At 44.0% G+C, this 13523-nt stretch overlaps 3 protein-coding genes across 11 annotated transcripts in view; 1 reads left to right on the forward strand and 2 right to left on the reverse strand.

Annotated features, from left to right (window-relative positions):
- On the reverse strand, positions 1-10544 carry RSRP1 (arginine and serine rich protein 1). 7 transcript variants are annotated; one of them, XR_014804941.1, is made up of 7 exons: positions 10148-10544; positions 9711-10007; positions 2439-3024; positions 1903-2051; positions 1477-1521; positions 599-1249; positions 1-461 (listed from the first exon to the last, which is right to left on the reverse strand). XR_014804941.1 is itself a non-coding variant. In XM_084958453.1 (5 exons), the coding sequence occupies exons 2-5, from the start codon at positions 2962-2964 to the stop codon at positions 342-344; spliced, it is 879 nt and encodes a 292-aa protein (XP_084814579.1). In that variant the 5' UTR covers positions 2965-3024; positions 3312-3338; the 3' UTR covers positions 1-341.
- On the reverse strand, positions 7213-11080 carry LOC146402611 (uncharacterized). Its single transcript, XM_084965700.1, has 4 exons — positions 11017-11080; positions 10498-10952; positions 9781-9913; positions 7213-8657 (listed from the first exon to the last, which is right to left on the reverse strand). The coding sequence occupies exons 1-4, from the start codon at positions 11078-11080 to the stop codon at positions 8509-8511; spliced, it is 801 nt and encodes a 266-aa protein (XP_084821826.1). The 3' UTR covers positions 7213-8508.
- The window catches only part of TMEM50A (transmembrane protein 50A), a 17376-nt gene continuing 14595 nt past the window's right edge, over positions 10743-13523 (forward strand). The window contains 2 exon segments of one of the 3 annotated variants that reach the window (NM_001243626.1): positions 10743-10832; positions 12816-12928. In NM_001243626.1, coding sequence (NP_001230555.1) covers positions 12836-12928 — 93 coding nt within the window. In that variant the 5' untranslated portion in view covers positions 10743-10832; positions 12816-12835. 3 annotated transcript variants of the gene reach the window in all.

Here is a 13523-nt window from a genome sequence, read left to right on the forward strand (position 1 = left end):
TAAAAGCATCAAAATGCATTTTATTAACAAAATATATATAAACACAGTTAAATTACTGTTTTAAAATTTTCTTTTCTACATAGACAATCTGTATTATATAAAACATTTACAAGTATACATATAAGAACCCCACCTGTGCATAACCTCTGGTCCATTTGTGCTATCTCCTATCTGCAAGAGAAATCTAAAATGTTAATATTTACACATTAGTATTTACATCTTGTGTCATTTATCACTGCAACAATTACCAGTGAATGGTGCACCGAAACAGAATAATGCTAGAAACACAAACTTGCAATAAAGTGCGCATTAGGCAACTTTAGCCACTGGTTTGCCTTTTTTTAGACCGGTATCCAAAGTCCATATGGACTCTTCTTCTTATCTATCTTTGGGGTTCCTGAAGAGGTCTCTTCAGCAGTAGCTTTAGCTGATTTCTGAAGCACTGGCTTTGCTACAGAATTCTGTAAAAGAACAAATTCTTAAGTTAGCTTCCCAAACACATACTTAAAATACTTGCTTTTTACTTAATACATTAAATAAGTCCATTTAAGATTAGAACTTAATTAATTCTGAGTGGTCAATGTTTAGATATACTTACATCAGAGCTAAAAGCTATGCTTTTTTGCTGGGAAGACTTTCCATTGGGATTTTTAGTTCCATTTTCTGTCAACTTTTCCGACAGCTAGAGAGATAAGAAAAAGTGAATTAAAAAAAAAAATTCCCTTGGGTTTATAGAACTGTATAAAAAACAGCCCAAATATATTATAAACTTGGTTGTAGAAACACAAATCAAGTTTGATTTAACCAAATAATTTATAGCCTAAAATAAACAACATAATACTCTTTTGAGTTTTCCCCATAGCAAAATAAATTCAATGATAGGCTTAAAACACTCTTCCCCATAAAGCGGTATTATATCCCTCAAAACAAAATCAAACAACTTTGAACATAAAGTTATACCAGAAAATACCTAGTTTCAAGATCTGGGGCATGTGTCAGTCCAGTTGGGAATCTAATGGTCTGAAAAAGCAACTCAACTAAGATATTATTTGTCCATCACCAATATTTTATGCAAACCCACATCTGGGTCTGATTGACAAGGATAACCCATCTTTCCTGTTAACTGAGTCTGTCAATTCCTAACTACCTTAAACCTTTAAATGAATTTTGTGCTGCACATTTCTGGAGAATTATAATAAACTTATCTGCAAGTGAAGCAGGCCTCTTCTTCTGTAATCTCTCAAAACATCTGGAATATATTGCATATATTATGAAAGGGACATCTATATCAGATGCCCCACCATTACAAAGTATACTTTCATTTAGTTTAAAAATTGTCTTTAGTATCTTATCCAAATAGTACCTGTCCCCACTTCTAGCATGCACATTGATCTACCAAAAAACTAAACTTTCAGTGTGTCCACATAAACTTCAAATTAGTTAAACCTCTGATGCTTTTGCCCATGTATCAATTACCAACAGATTTTCTTCATCAATGTCTGGAGACCACATTCATGATTTCTATAAGACAGAAATAAAGCAGATAAACTATACTGTATGTTGAGTACAGAATCTGTGGGAACTTAATGCTGCAAATGAAAGCTATAGATAAATACTCTGTAAAAGCTAGCTAGAAAAACTTGATAACTATATAAAATCATCAAAGTACCAGCTATAATTACACAAGTAATACTATGTCAACTAAGAAGAAAGTTTATAAGTCTCCCATTTTCATGGGGGAGACTTTGTCTAGTATTGTCAGACCTGATATTTTAACAAATTATATTTAGCTAGCTTTTCCAAGGAGCAGTCTAGGGCAAATAGTAATAATAAAAAAGCTAATCAGCTCTTTCTGGCAGTAATTTTCTGAAGATTTTATTCGGATGAACCTAAACTACTTACCTCAGTCTTTGCACCGTTCAGGACAGCTGTTCCAGAGTTTGTTTCTTTAAATACAGAAACAGTTCTGAGACTAGCTGGCAAGTCGAAGTTGGTTGTTCCTAAAGCTTTCGCTGCATTGGCTTTTGCTATTTCTAACAGCTCCATCCGATCTGCAAAATAAACACAAAATGTTCATTAATCCTGTATTATTACCCAAGAAGGCTCAGAATCACAAAATATGTGATTTTAAAAAAACTGGTAACATAAAGACGCTTAATGCATCTCCATGTGTAAGATACATCTCTGTTCGTGGAAATAAAGCTCCCTTCCTATTTTAAGGAGAAAAATAAATATGCCCGAACAACTAACAATTAAAAGCCCGGGGTGGGTAAATAATTGAGTCACTAAGAGTTTGAAGGCTCCACCAAGAACTGCCCTTCACTCTGAGCCAGTTAACACAGTTGACAATCCCATGGGGAAAGAATGCCCTCCATTTTAAACTGGGCGTCAACTGTAACGTAGCGAGTAACCTGCTAAAGCCTCCCTTGACGACTCACCTTTTTCACTCAAGCGAAAGGGGGTTGGGCTCCGAGACCTGGTCCGGGATCGGCTCCTCCAGCTTCTGCGGTGCTCGGTGCGGCCGAAGCCATAGTAGCGGCGGCCCCGTGCGATGGTGTAGGCCCTCGGGTAATACGAGCGGCCGCGGGAGCGGCTGCGGGAGCGGCTGCGGGAGCGACCGCGGGAGCGACCGCGGGAGCGGTCGGGCCTCCTGGAGGATCCGTAGCGCCTCTCTCGGAACCGGCGGCTGCGGGACCGCGAGTGGCTGCGCGAGTAGGACCTCGAGTAGCGCCGGTATCTCCTCTGGTGGCGCCTTCGAGAGCGCGACCCCGACCGGCTCCTTCGCCGGGATGGGCTCCGGCTGCGGCTGCGGTTCCGGGACCACATCCGGCTCGAGACGCTGGACCGGGACGGAGAGCGGCTCCCGGACGCCGAGGACGGGCGGCTGGACCGGCCCGACTGCGATGACGAAGGGGAGGCCTTGTGCGGCGAGCCCGGCCACAGATCGTTCACGTAGTTGGACATCTCGGTCGGTGGCTTCGGAGTTATTTTGTCTTCGAGAACCCCTTCCCGAAAACTCACTTCCTAAAAACAAACGAGTGGGGGAAAACCACAAAATAAGTGAGGTCCCGGAAGTGAGCCGCGCCGCCCGCCACAGGCCTTCCCGCCACCGTCCCTGCCCGGCGGGGCCCGAACTGGCCGCGCGGTGCACGCCTTGAGGTACCTGCGTGACCCACCCGGTCACCGGAAAACCCACCAAAAGCCGTCGACGCCTCACTCGAGGAGAGAAAGGCCCAACAGACGCCTTCCTGCCGAAACCAAGCACCAAGAGCGGCTTTTTGCAGCGGCTCTCGAAACGCGGAGCCTCAAACTGCACCTCCGACGTCCAGAGAAGAACTGAGCAGTGCGCTCGCTAACGCGCCGAAAATACCAGTAGCTGACGCCTGGCGCATGCGCAAAGATGTTGGCGCGGTGGGCGTGGCCCCACTCCGTCCAACTGCCGCTCTCCTCTCTCTCTTAGCCCCACCCTCCGCCTTGCCCACAGGCCTCCGAGATGCGCAATTGCACAGATTGGGTTGCGATGGGTGTATCCTGTGGCTGATTGGTTTTTCTCCACCGGACCTGGTTGGGGGTGAGGACCCTCCTTACAGTGGACACCGGACCTTGAGACTGTCTGCCCCGAAGATCCTGACTGGGTCATTGCCTCTACTTCTGGGGAGCTGCGGGCTGGGGCTGTGCCTCCTTGGACCCTTCCTGGTCACTTCCTCCGGAGGGGTGTGCAGCCCGCTGCGGGGGTGGAAGAGAGCGACCGGGTCCGATCTCGCCCGGCAGCGGGACAGCGCCTTCTCCGCAAAGTCACAGATTGTCTGTCAGTGCATTATCTTAGAAAACCTTTTTTCACTCCCCAGTTTTGGCTAGAAAAAGTAAGAAAGGTGCAGGAAGAATGCAAGGACACACATAGTTGACCTTTAATCTAGGGGTTGAGAATGACTTTTTTTTTTTTCTTTTTTAGAGGTTCCCAGGCTATGGGACCAATCGGAGCTACAGCTGCTGGCCTACCCCGCAGCCATAGCAACATCAGATCCAAGCTAGGTCTGCAACCTACACCACAGCTCAAGGCAACACCGGATCCTTACCCCACTGAGCGAGGCTAGGGATCTAACCTGCAACCTCATGGTTCCTAGTGGGTTCATTTCCACTGCGCTATTATGGCAACTGCCAGAATGACTTCTGAGGTGTCTATTCCAAGGACTGTGCTTGGTGTCAGGAATTAAACAATGGTGACTATTTTATTTCCAGAGATTTATAAAGTAGACTACATTCCAAACAAACTTATGGTTGGTAATAAATTATGACAATTGCCTTGAAATATGTTTTCACTGGATGAACTAACCACTTCACCACTTCCATATGGAGAGTTAGTTTTTCTCTGAGCTTCTTTGCTAGTCAAGAATGGTATTTTTTACAGAAGCCACTTTCTTTGGCGGAGATAACAAAATCACTTCTCCTGGATTATACAAAGTGGGCCCAATCTAATCACAGGAGAGATTCAAATCATGAGAAGGATTCCACACCTTATTTTGTTGTACAGAAATTAACACAACGTTGTAAATCAACTATATGTCAATGAAAAAAAGTATTTTATGACTGCACCTGCAGCATATGGAAGTTCCCCAGCCATGACTGAATCTGAGCCACAGGTATGACCTATGCCACAGCTGTGGCAAAAACCAGATCTTTTAACCCACTGCACTGGGCAGGGAATCAAACCTGAACCTCAATAGTGACCCAATCCACTAGAGTCAGATTGTTAACCTGCTGCACCCTAATGGGAACGCCAATAAATTTTTAAAAACTAAAAAAAAAAAGTCGGAGTTCCCCGTTGTGGCTCAGTGGTTAACAAATCCGACTAGGAACCATGAGGTTGCAGGTTCGATCCCTGGCCTTGCTCAGTGGGGTAAGGATCCGGTGTTGCCGTGAGCTGTGGTGTAGCTCAAAGTCAAGGCTCGGATCCCGAGTTGTTGTGGCTGTGGTGTAGGCTGGCAGCAACAGCTCGGAATTGGACCCCTAGCCTGGGAACCTCCATATGCTGTGGGTGGGACCCTAGGAAAGACCAAAAAAAAAAGTGACATTTATGGGCCCAGTCTAATCACAGGAGAACGTCAAAGCATGTGAAGGATTCCACACCTTATTGCTGCTTCTGAAATGTTACCTCGAGTATCTACAAGGACACTAGAGAGGACTCTAGAAGCTAAGGATAGCTACCAGCTGACAGCACCAGGGAAAGAGATCTCAATCCTACAACTGCACAAAACTGAATTCCACCAACATCTGGATGAGCAAGGTATTGGGGATTCTCCCATAGGCCTCTAAAAAGAACACAGCCCTGCTGACACCGTGACTTTAGCCCAGTGAGACATCTCATTTATAGAACTGTAAGATAATAAATTAGGGTTGATTTAAGCCTAAGTTTGTGGCAACTTGTTACTGAAGCAATAGAAAACTAATACATTCTCTAAAATGTATAGCTTTCCCCACCTCACCACCCCACACCCAGGGCAAGCAGAAGTTTCCAGGCCAAGGATGGAACCTGTGCCACAGCAGTAACCAGAGCCACAGCAATGACAATGTCAGATTCTTAACCCACTGAGCCACCAGGGAACTCCTAGAATTTATAGCTTTTTTTCAAACACATCTTAACTTGTCTTGTTAGGTATATTCTGAAATATTTTGATGGTATTTATAGATTGTGAATAGGATCCTTTTTGTTAAGCGTTCACTTCATGTGGTTTTTTAATATTATTCAATGAATTTGTTACATTTATAGTTGTTAATGCATTAACCATGTTATTCTATAAACAGCTCCATTACCGTTCTAAGGATACCCCCTTGTTCTAAGGATACCCCCTTCGATATTACAGAGAAGATAATCTTGTCATTACCTATGCCTGTCCCTGCCCACTAATCTTGTTAATCCCATCAATAATACTCTCCTCACCTTCCTTAATAAAAAGATATGGGCTGGAGCCTAGGTAACTTTGTTCTGGGAACAGAGTGCCTCCTGGTCCCCCACTTTCTAAATGTAAGAGTCTTGTGTGTTCTGTTATACCACGCCGTCCCTCTTCCAGAATTCCCCGTTTCCCTGTAGTGCCAGACACGGCACCCCAGAAAGGTTTTGAAAGCTATACAACATGTAGCTGAGTTTTTACATCCAATAGGAATGATTTTTTTTTTGTTTGATAGGTAAATTCAACTCACTGACATTTATTGGAATAACTGAAATGTTGATCCTATCTCTTCCATTGATGCCTATTTTTTATTTTGCTTTGCTTTTTTTCACTTTTTCCCATTATGCTGCCAGTCTGATCAAGTACTTCTTTCTTCCTCCCTCCCGCCCATTCATTTAGAGGTTCTTCAATGTTCCTCCTCCCCTTCTCTTCTCCCACAAATATTTATAGGATGTTTATTTTATTATATGCTGTGGGATAGGTTAAGAAATGATTTAGTAGTTTTTTCCCCTACCAAAATTAAAATTTCTAATTAATTTTAATGACAGCTAATTTTGTAACAAATGAGGAAATCCAAAGATACATAAAAAACTAATAATCCATTCCCTGGAAGCATGGAATCCTCTAAAAGACGCCTCCATTCTTCTTCCCCATAATTTAGAAGTAAGCAACGTTAACATTTTCAAACTCTTTCAAACATAAAAAATATGGTACTTTGTTTTGTTGTTGTTGTTGTTGTTGTTTGTCTTTTTAGGGCCGCACTGGAGGCATATGGAGGTTCCCAGGGTAGGGGTCTAATCGGAGCTGTAGCTGCCAGCCTACGCCTGAGCATATGCCAGAGCCACAGCAACACCAGAGTCACAGCAACTCCAGATCCAAGCGGCATCTGCAAACTACACCACAGCTCCCGGCAACACCAGATCCTTAACCCACTGATTGAGGCCAGGGATCAAACTTGCATCCTCATGGATCCTAGTTGGGTTTGTTTCCTCTATGCCACAACGGGAACTCCTGTTTTATGTTTTTTGAAGTGTCATTAAAATTTTCATAGAAATCAAGAAGATGGTTTGAAACTCCATTTCTCAAATCCAAGTACCTAAGAGCTAGGGGGAACACTTTTTTATTGCCATGATTCAACACATCACTTGATAATACCATAGAAAGCATGGTCTGACAGGATCAGCTCTACACCGTAAGGAGCCTACACATCTGTAATCAAGATCTCCCCTTTTGTTCGCACACAGGACATTTTACTTGCAACCTCTGAATCTGGAAATATAACTTTATTCAGTTTCACTAAGCAATCAAGGGAGCAATAGGACAAGGCATGTTCATCCTTTCGTGGTATGCCCAAGCTAATTCAGCAGCTGCTATTTTTGACTGAGTGCTGGTGTCCTTCAGGGCAATGAAAACACTGTATTGATTCAAAAGTGCCTGCTTGTCTCATTCCAGACTTGTGGGATTCAGTCTCCATACGTGTTTTCACATCCCCTTCTCCACCATGGCCAACCCCAAATTCTTTTCCTGCATATTGTACAGTATGCTGGATTATTTACATCCCTAATCCAGTGTCCTTCTATCTGTCATTAAAATAACAGAGCCAGAGTTCCCGTCATGGCTCAGTGGTTAACCAACCCAACTAGTATTCATGATGACACAGGTTCGGATCTGGAGTTGCTGTGGCTGTGGCGTAGGCCAGTGGCTACAGCTCCAATTGGACCCCTAGCCTGGGAACCTCCATAGGCCTCGAGTGTGGCCCTAAAAAGAGAGAGAGAGAGAAAGAAAGAGAGAGAGAGAGAGAAAGAGAGAGAAAGAGAGAGAGAGGAAGAGAAAGAGAGAAAGAGAGAAAGAGAGAAAGAAAGAAAGAAATAAGAAGAAAGAAAGAAAAACCAGGGCCATTTAGTCTTCTTTTTGGTACTGTCAGGCTGGCATTGGTATTGAACTCATTCTCATTTTCATATCTGAACTCTTAGAAACCATGGTCTCAATATTCACAAAGTTAAAAATTACATGAGCACTATCTCCATGCAAAGCACAAAAGTTAACTGGCCTGTTAACGCTCCTGTCTGGAATTTAAGCTGCTCTGAGAGAATGCTATGTTATGTAGATATACTATGTGAACCACACAAATCCAGATTGCCGGTATCAGTGGTTAACAGAAGGCAGACAATCACCATATTCATTCATAAAAAAGGGTGTTGTCTTCAGCCTCTCTTGGGAGGGCCACAATATAGGTTTTGTACCCCTGCGCTCCCCTCAAATATTTGCACTCACTGCTGAAAACCAGGGCATTTTCACCCAGGACAGATGTCTTAGAAAATGGGACTTTCGGGAACAGTCCCAATCTGCTCCAGTTGGTTCCCCAAAACAAAGTTCGTTACTGTTCCACTTTCATGAGTGAGAGCCTGTCTACTGTTTTCAGATCTGTTATTTTGACTTTGGCAAATTACATTCAGCTAGGTTTTCTGAGGAGTGTAACCTAAGGTAAATCAAACAAAAATGGTTCACCAGATCTTTCTAAGAGTAGTTTTTCTTAAAGTTTTGTTTGGATAAATCTGGTTTACTTCGAGCTTTGCGGTATTTGGTACAGCTGTTCCACTGTTTCTTTAACTCCAGTAACAGTTCTGAGACTAGCTGGCAGGTCAAGGTTGGCTATTCCTAAGGATTTAGCTGTGCAGGCTTTTGCTAGTGCTAATAGCTCCATTTCATCTACAAAGGAAAAAAACCAAACACTCATTAATTCCATAGAATACCCCCAAAAGGCTAAGAATGACAAATTAAGGATGCACTTTATTACACAAGCAAGATTAAGATGCTCACTTACAAAATATCTGACAGTCTTATGCCAGTAAATTTAAAGAAGAGTGGAGACAGAAAATGCAAAGAGGAAGGAAGATTAATGCGTTCCTCTCACAGTCATTAGTTACCTTATTAAAAGCTGAAGGCAAGATTAATTAAAGCTGTTCAGAGCTGGTAAACTATTGTGTCATTAATAGACATTTAAGGAGTTTCCCATCGTGGCTCAGTGGTTAACGAATCTGACTAGGAACTATGAGGTTGCAGGTTCGATCATTGGCCTTGCTCAGTGGGTTAAGGATCTGGTGCTGGCGTGAGCTGTGGTGTAGGTTGCAGATGTGGCTTGGATCCCGCGTTGCTGTGGCTGTGGTGTAGGCCGGCGGCTACAGCTCCGATTCGACCCCTAGCCTGGGAACCTCCATGTGCCACGAGAGCGGCCCAAGAAATGGCAAAAAGACAAAAAAAAAAAAATAAAAAGACATTTAAAAGGTTCCATTAAGAACTGCCCTCACTAGATTCCTCCACTGGACCATTTAAAGTCACCATTACTCTTTAATTCCAAGGAATAAGAATGATGTCCCTTTAAAAATAGGCTATGGATTGTTATTGCATAGTTTTGTCTACTAATCACCTAATGCCCATCCCTCACCCAAAGCTGGAGATTTCATACATCAAAAGAAATCAAAGAAATTAAACGACACAAAAACCTTGGTTTCCTCGTCTACTCATACATATACCCCTACATGTAAAAGAGGTGAACCTGTGCGCCTCTCTTAGCGACAAAAAAAACCTTCCTAACCTCTTTTACTTATGTGAAACCGGGTTCTGCTCCGCGACCTCTTCCTGGAACTCTCCCTCCAGGTGCTCTGTTCTTTCGGATACACCACAGGGTAAAAGACCTAGTGCTATCGCCTGCGCGTGATCAAAGAGGCCCTTCTGTAATACGACCTTTCCTGAGAGAGGTACCTCCAGCAGAATAGCGAGCGGCGCCTGTAATTTCTCTTCTGGCGCCTTCAGGAACGAGACTGTGACTTGCCTCTTCTCCGGAGCGGACTATGACTCTTGTACCACCATCGACTCCACCGAGACGCTGGAATGCGACCGAGAGCTTCTTGGAAGGGACGATCCCAGCCACAAGTCATTCTCTTAGCTGACACCATTGCCTCCGGCTGTGAAAAGGGTCACTTCTTCAGAATCCAGATTATCTCCTAAACATTGGTTCTCAAGCCGGTCGCTTTTCCCCAGGGGCGAGTGTTTGGCAGTCTGGAGACATTTTTGGTTGTTATAAGTGGAGGAAAGCGGGTGATGCAGATTAATCATGCTACAGCAGCACGGGACAGAGGCCCTCCCCCCCGAATTGTCTGGTCCCAAACGTCAGTAATACCTAGGCTCAGAAACCCTACCTTCAAGCAAACTGAAAAAAACGTCAACTCCTAGAAGTGGGTCACCGCGCCGGGACGCACCTGGGTCTCCCAAGTAGCAGGCTAGCAGAACTCGGCGTTACCCGCCTTCCGGGAACCGCCCCTTATAGATGCAAAGTTTCCGCGAGGGCGGGGGCGGCTCTGAGAAAAATTTTAAACAAGACTTAAAAACCGGATTAGAGCTGTTGGGCCAGATCTACCTTTTGCACCGCACCTGAGACAACTACGGAACGGGCTCCAGCACTAGAAGAATAATCACCTCTCTGAAGACTGGATATAAAGCCCAAGCAAACGCCTTCTTTTGAAAGCAAAGAGCAACTTCTCACACCTACCCTTGAAAGCTGCACGCAACTACCATTTCCGACATCCAGCTGTGGACAGAGCGCAGCGGATAGGCCCTCGAGCTGGCGCGTTCCGAGCATGCGCAGAGACACCGGCGTGGTGGGCGTGGCTCTCTGGCTCTTCCTGAGCCCATCTTCCTTCCTTCCCAGGCCTCTTCCTACGCCCCGGAGCCGCATGCGCATTCCTGCCCCGGGGGCGGTGCTGTTCGATCCGGGTATCCGGCGGCCTGTGGCTGTTTTGCTTTCTTGGCTGGAACTGGGGAAGTGGGGCAACCCCGCGCGGGGCGACACCGGGTTCCGGACCGACTGCACGGGCGGGGCTGGACGTAAGTGCCAGGCGGGAGTGGGGGAAAGAGAGGCACTGCCGCAGGCCGGATGAAGTGCGGACCCGGGACTGTCTGCCCGGCCGATGCTGACCAGGTCGTTGCGTCCCACCCTCTGGGAAGCTGTAGGCTCAGGCTGTGCCTTCCTGGACCCTTCCTGGCCACTTCCTGCCCACCCGTGTCCCACCCGCGGCGGGAGGGGGCGACCGTGCCTTCCCCGAGGACGTCACAGGATCCCTGAAAATCACCATGCCCCCCTTTAGGGCGAACTGACACTCCGGAAGGGAGTGTAAGCCTGCGGGTTCACTCAGCGAGGGAGGGGGCCGAGCTAGAACTAGTTCCCGCTTCTTCCCAGTCCCAGTCCACTCTACACCTGAAATCCCCAGAGCCTGGAGGGCGGAGTTTGGGCCTGAGTGTGCGGGTAATTAACCGTAGACAAATGGTTTGGGGCGGGGTCACTGGAGTGAACCGAAAATAACATACTGATTGCTTTTCCTCCCAGGGAGGAATAAAAAGAGTGAATTTTCAACATTGGACTTGTCTTAAAGGCATATTAGCACTAGTTATAATCACGGTTTTTAATATTTAATTTTTATAGTGTCTAATTTTTATATTTATTTATTTTTGTCTTTTCTTGGGCCGCTCCCAAAACATATGGAGGTTCCCAGGCTAGGGGGTCTAATTGGAGCTGTAGCCGCCAGCCTACACCACAGCCACAGCAATGTGGGATCTGAGCAGTGTCTGTGACCTACACCACAGCTCATGGCAACACCGGATCATTAACCCACTGAGCGAGGCCAGGGATCGAACCTGCAACCTCATGGTTCCTAGTCCGATTCATTAACCACTGAGCCACAGCGGAACTCCAATATAGTGTCTAATTTTTAAAAGGGAGGCTCCAGCTGGATTCATTGCTCTTTTTTAGGATGTGTTTTTGGGCAGCCATGATTGCTGGCTACAGATTAGCTTCACGGACGGTTAAAATTAGCTGCGGGAGTTTGGGTGTTTGATTATTCTTACTATTTTTGGTCTTTTTAGGGCTGTGCCCTTGGCATACGGAAGTTCCCAGGGTTGGTTATTGCTGCACCTCCGCGGGAGCTCCAGTTGGCTTGATTATTAACAAGTTAGACTTAATGCAAACTTTTTCATATTCTGAAATAGTGATAATATGGATATGTCTCAGACCAGGTCTGTATAGCCCAGTTCAAAGGAATGTTTTATGTAGTTGTTATCCGTGGAAATTTATGATAATTTAGCAGTGGATTTTCTTTTTTTTTTATCTGAATTAATATTGACTTAAATTTTGTGCTTTCATTTGACTTGAAAACATCTTAGAATCAGAGATGCTTAAAATTAAATGGGTATTCTTTACATAGAAATAACATGAAAAGACAGGCTTGGAGAAGGAAAAATAATGAAGTGAAAGGATTTGATGTGAGGACAGTGTTTAATTTCCTAATCTGAGTGTGAGATAACATGTTCTTTGATAAAATGTGTTAATTGCTAAGAGAAATATTTTTCATCTGAGTCCATGCTTTAACTCAGAGCCCGTTTTATTGCATGTCTCTCCATTATGCTAGTGTTCCTGGACTGTAAATATCTAAATCATATAATAAATTAGTTTGGAATTAAAAATCATAGAATTTTTTTCAATATTTGAATGCCCAGTTTTGTTTATTGCTTAAAATATACCAAAACCATCTTTTCAATTAAAAAAAAAAGTCTAAATTTTGTTTTCTAAAGTTAGGTGGAAATTCTTCAAAAGCTAAATTAAATATTCTGGGATGTATGTAGCCAAATCAAGTATTTGTAACTTCACTTTTATTAAATTACAGTTAATTATTTTCTGGAAGCCTAAGTTAAGTTTGAAGCAAATAAATAGAAATACTTGGTTTCTTTGGGGGGTGGGGGTGGGGGATCAATGGGTCAGTGCTGGCACCATAGAAATACTTTCTTTAGTTGGTTTTGTTTGTTTGTTTTTTCAAGTGACCTGAAAAAAAAAAAAAATGTCTGGATTTCTAGAAGGCTTGAGATGCTCAGAATGCATTGATTGGGGAGAAAAGCGAAATACTATCGCTTCCATTGCCGCCGGTGTTCTAGTAAGTGTCCTTGATAATTTGGGCCTTTGTTATTTTGGTGTGTTTGTTTTTATGTATTTTAAATTCTGTGTGTCCTGAAGGTGTGTACTATGTATCTTATCTTTGACCACTGAATTTTATTTTATTTTATTTTTTTATTTGCTTTTTAGGGCTGCACCCTCAGTGTATGGAGGTTCCCAGGCGAGGGGTCTAATCAGAGCTGTTGCTGCTAGCCTACGCCAGAGCCACAGCAACACAGGATCCAAGCCATGTCTTCGACTTCACCACAGCTCACAGCAACGCCAGATCCTTAACCCACTGAGCGAGACCAGGGATCGAACCCACAACCTCATGGTTCCTAGCCAGATTTGTTTCTGCTGCACCATGAGGGGAACTCCTGACCACTGAATTTTTTAAAATAAATGTTGATATTTTGTTTTATTTTTGAGGGAGTTTAATCCATTTAAAGAGTTGACATTATGGCATGACATTTGATTAGTAGATTGAGTGTTTTTCTTTAAATGTATGAAAAGAAATCTATAAAAAGACTATATGTTTTATACTTTCATTCATTACATGGGTCATGCCTCCTCTTCGATGAATATGTTATCAAGAA

Source organism: Sus scrofa, chromosome 6, assembly GCF_054392235.1.
Source record: "Sus scrofa isolate SSC_HxYL_T2T_F1_AM1 chromosome 6, Sscrofa_HxYL_maternal_Yorkshire_Landrace_v2.0, whole genome shotgun sequence".
Taxonomy (NCBI): Eukaryota; Metazoa; Chordata; class Mammalia; order Artiodactyla; family Suidae; genus Sus; species Sus scrofa.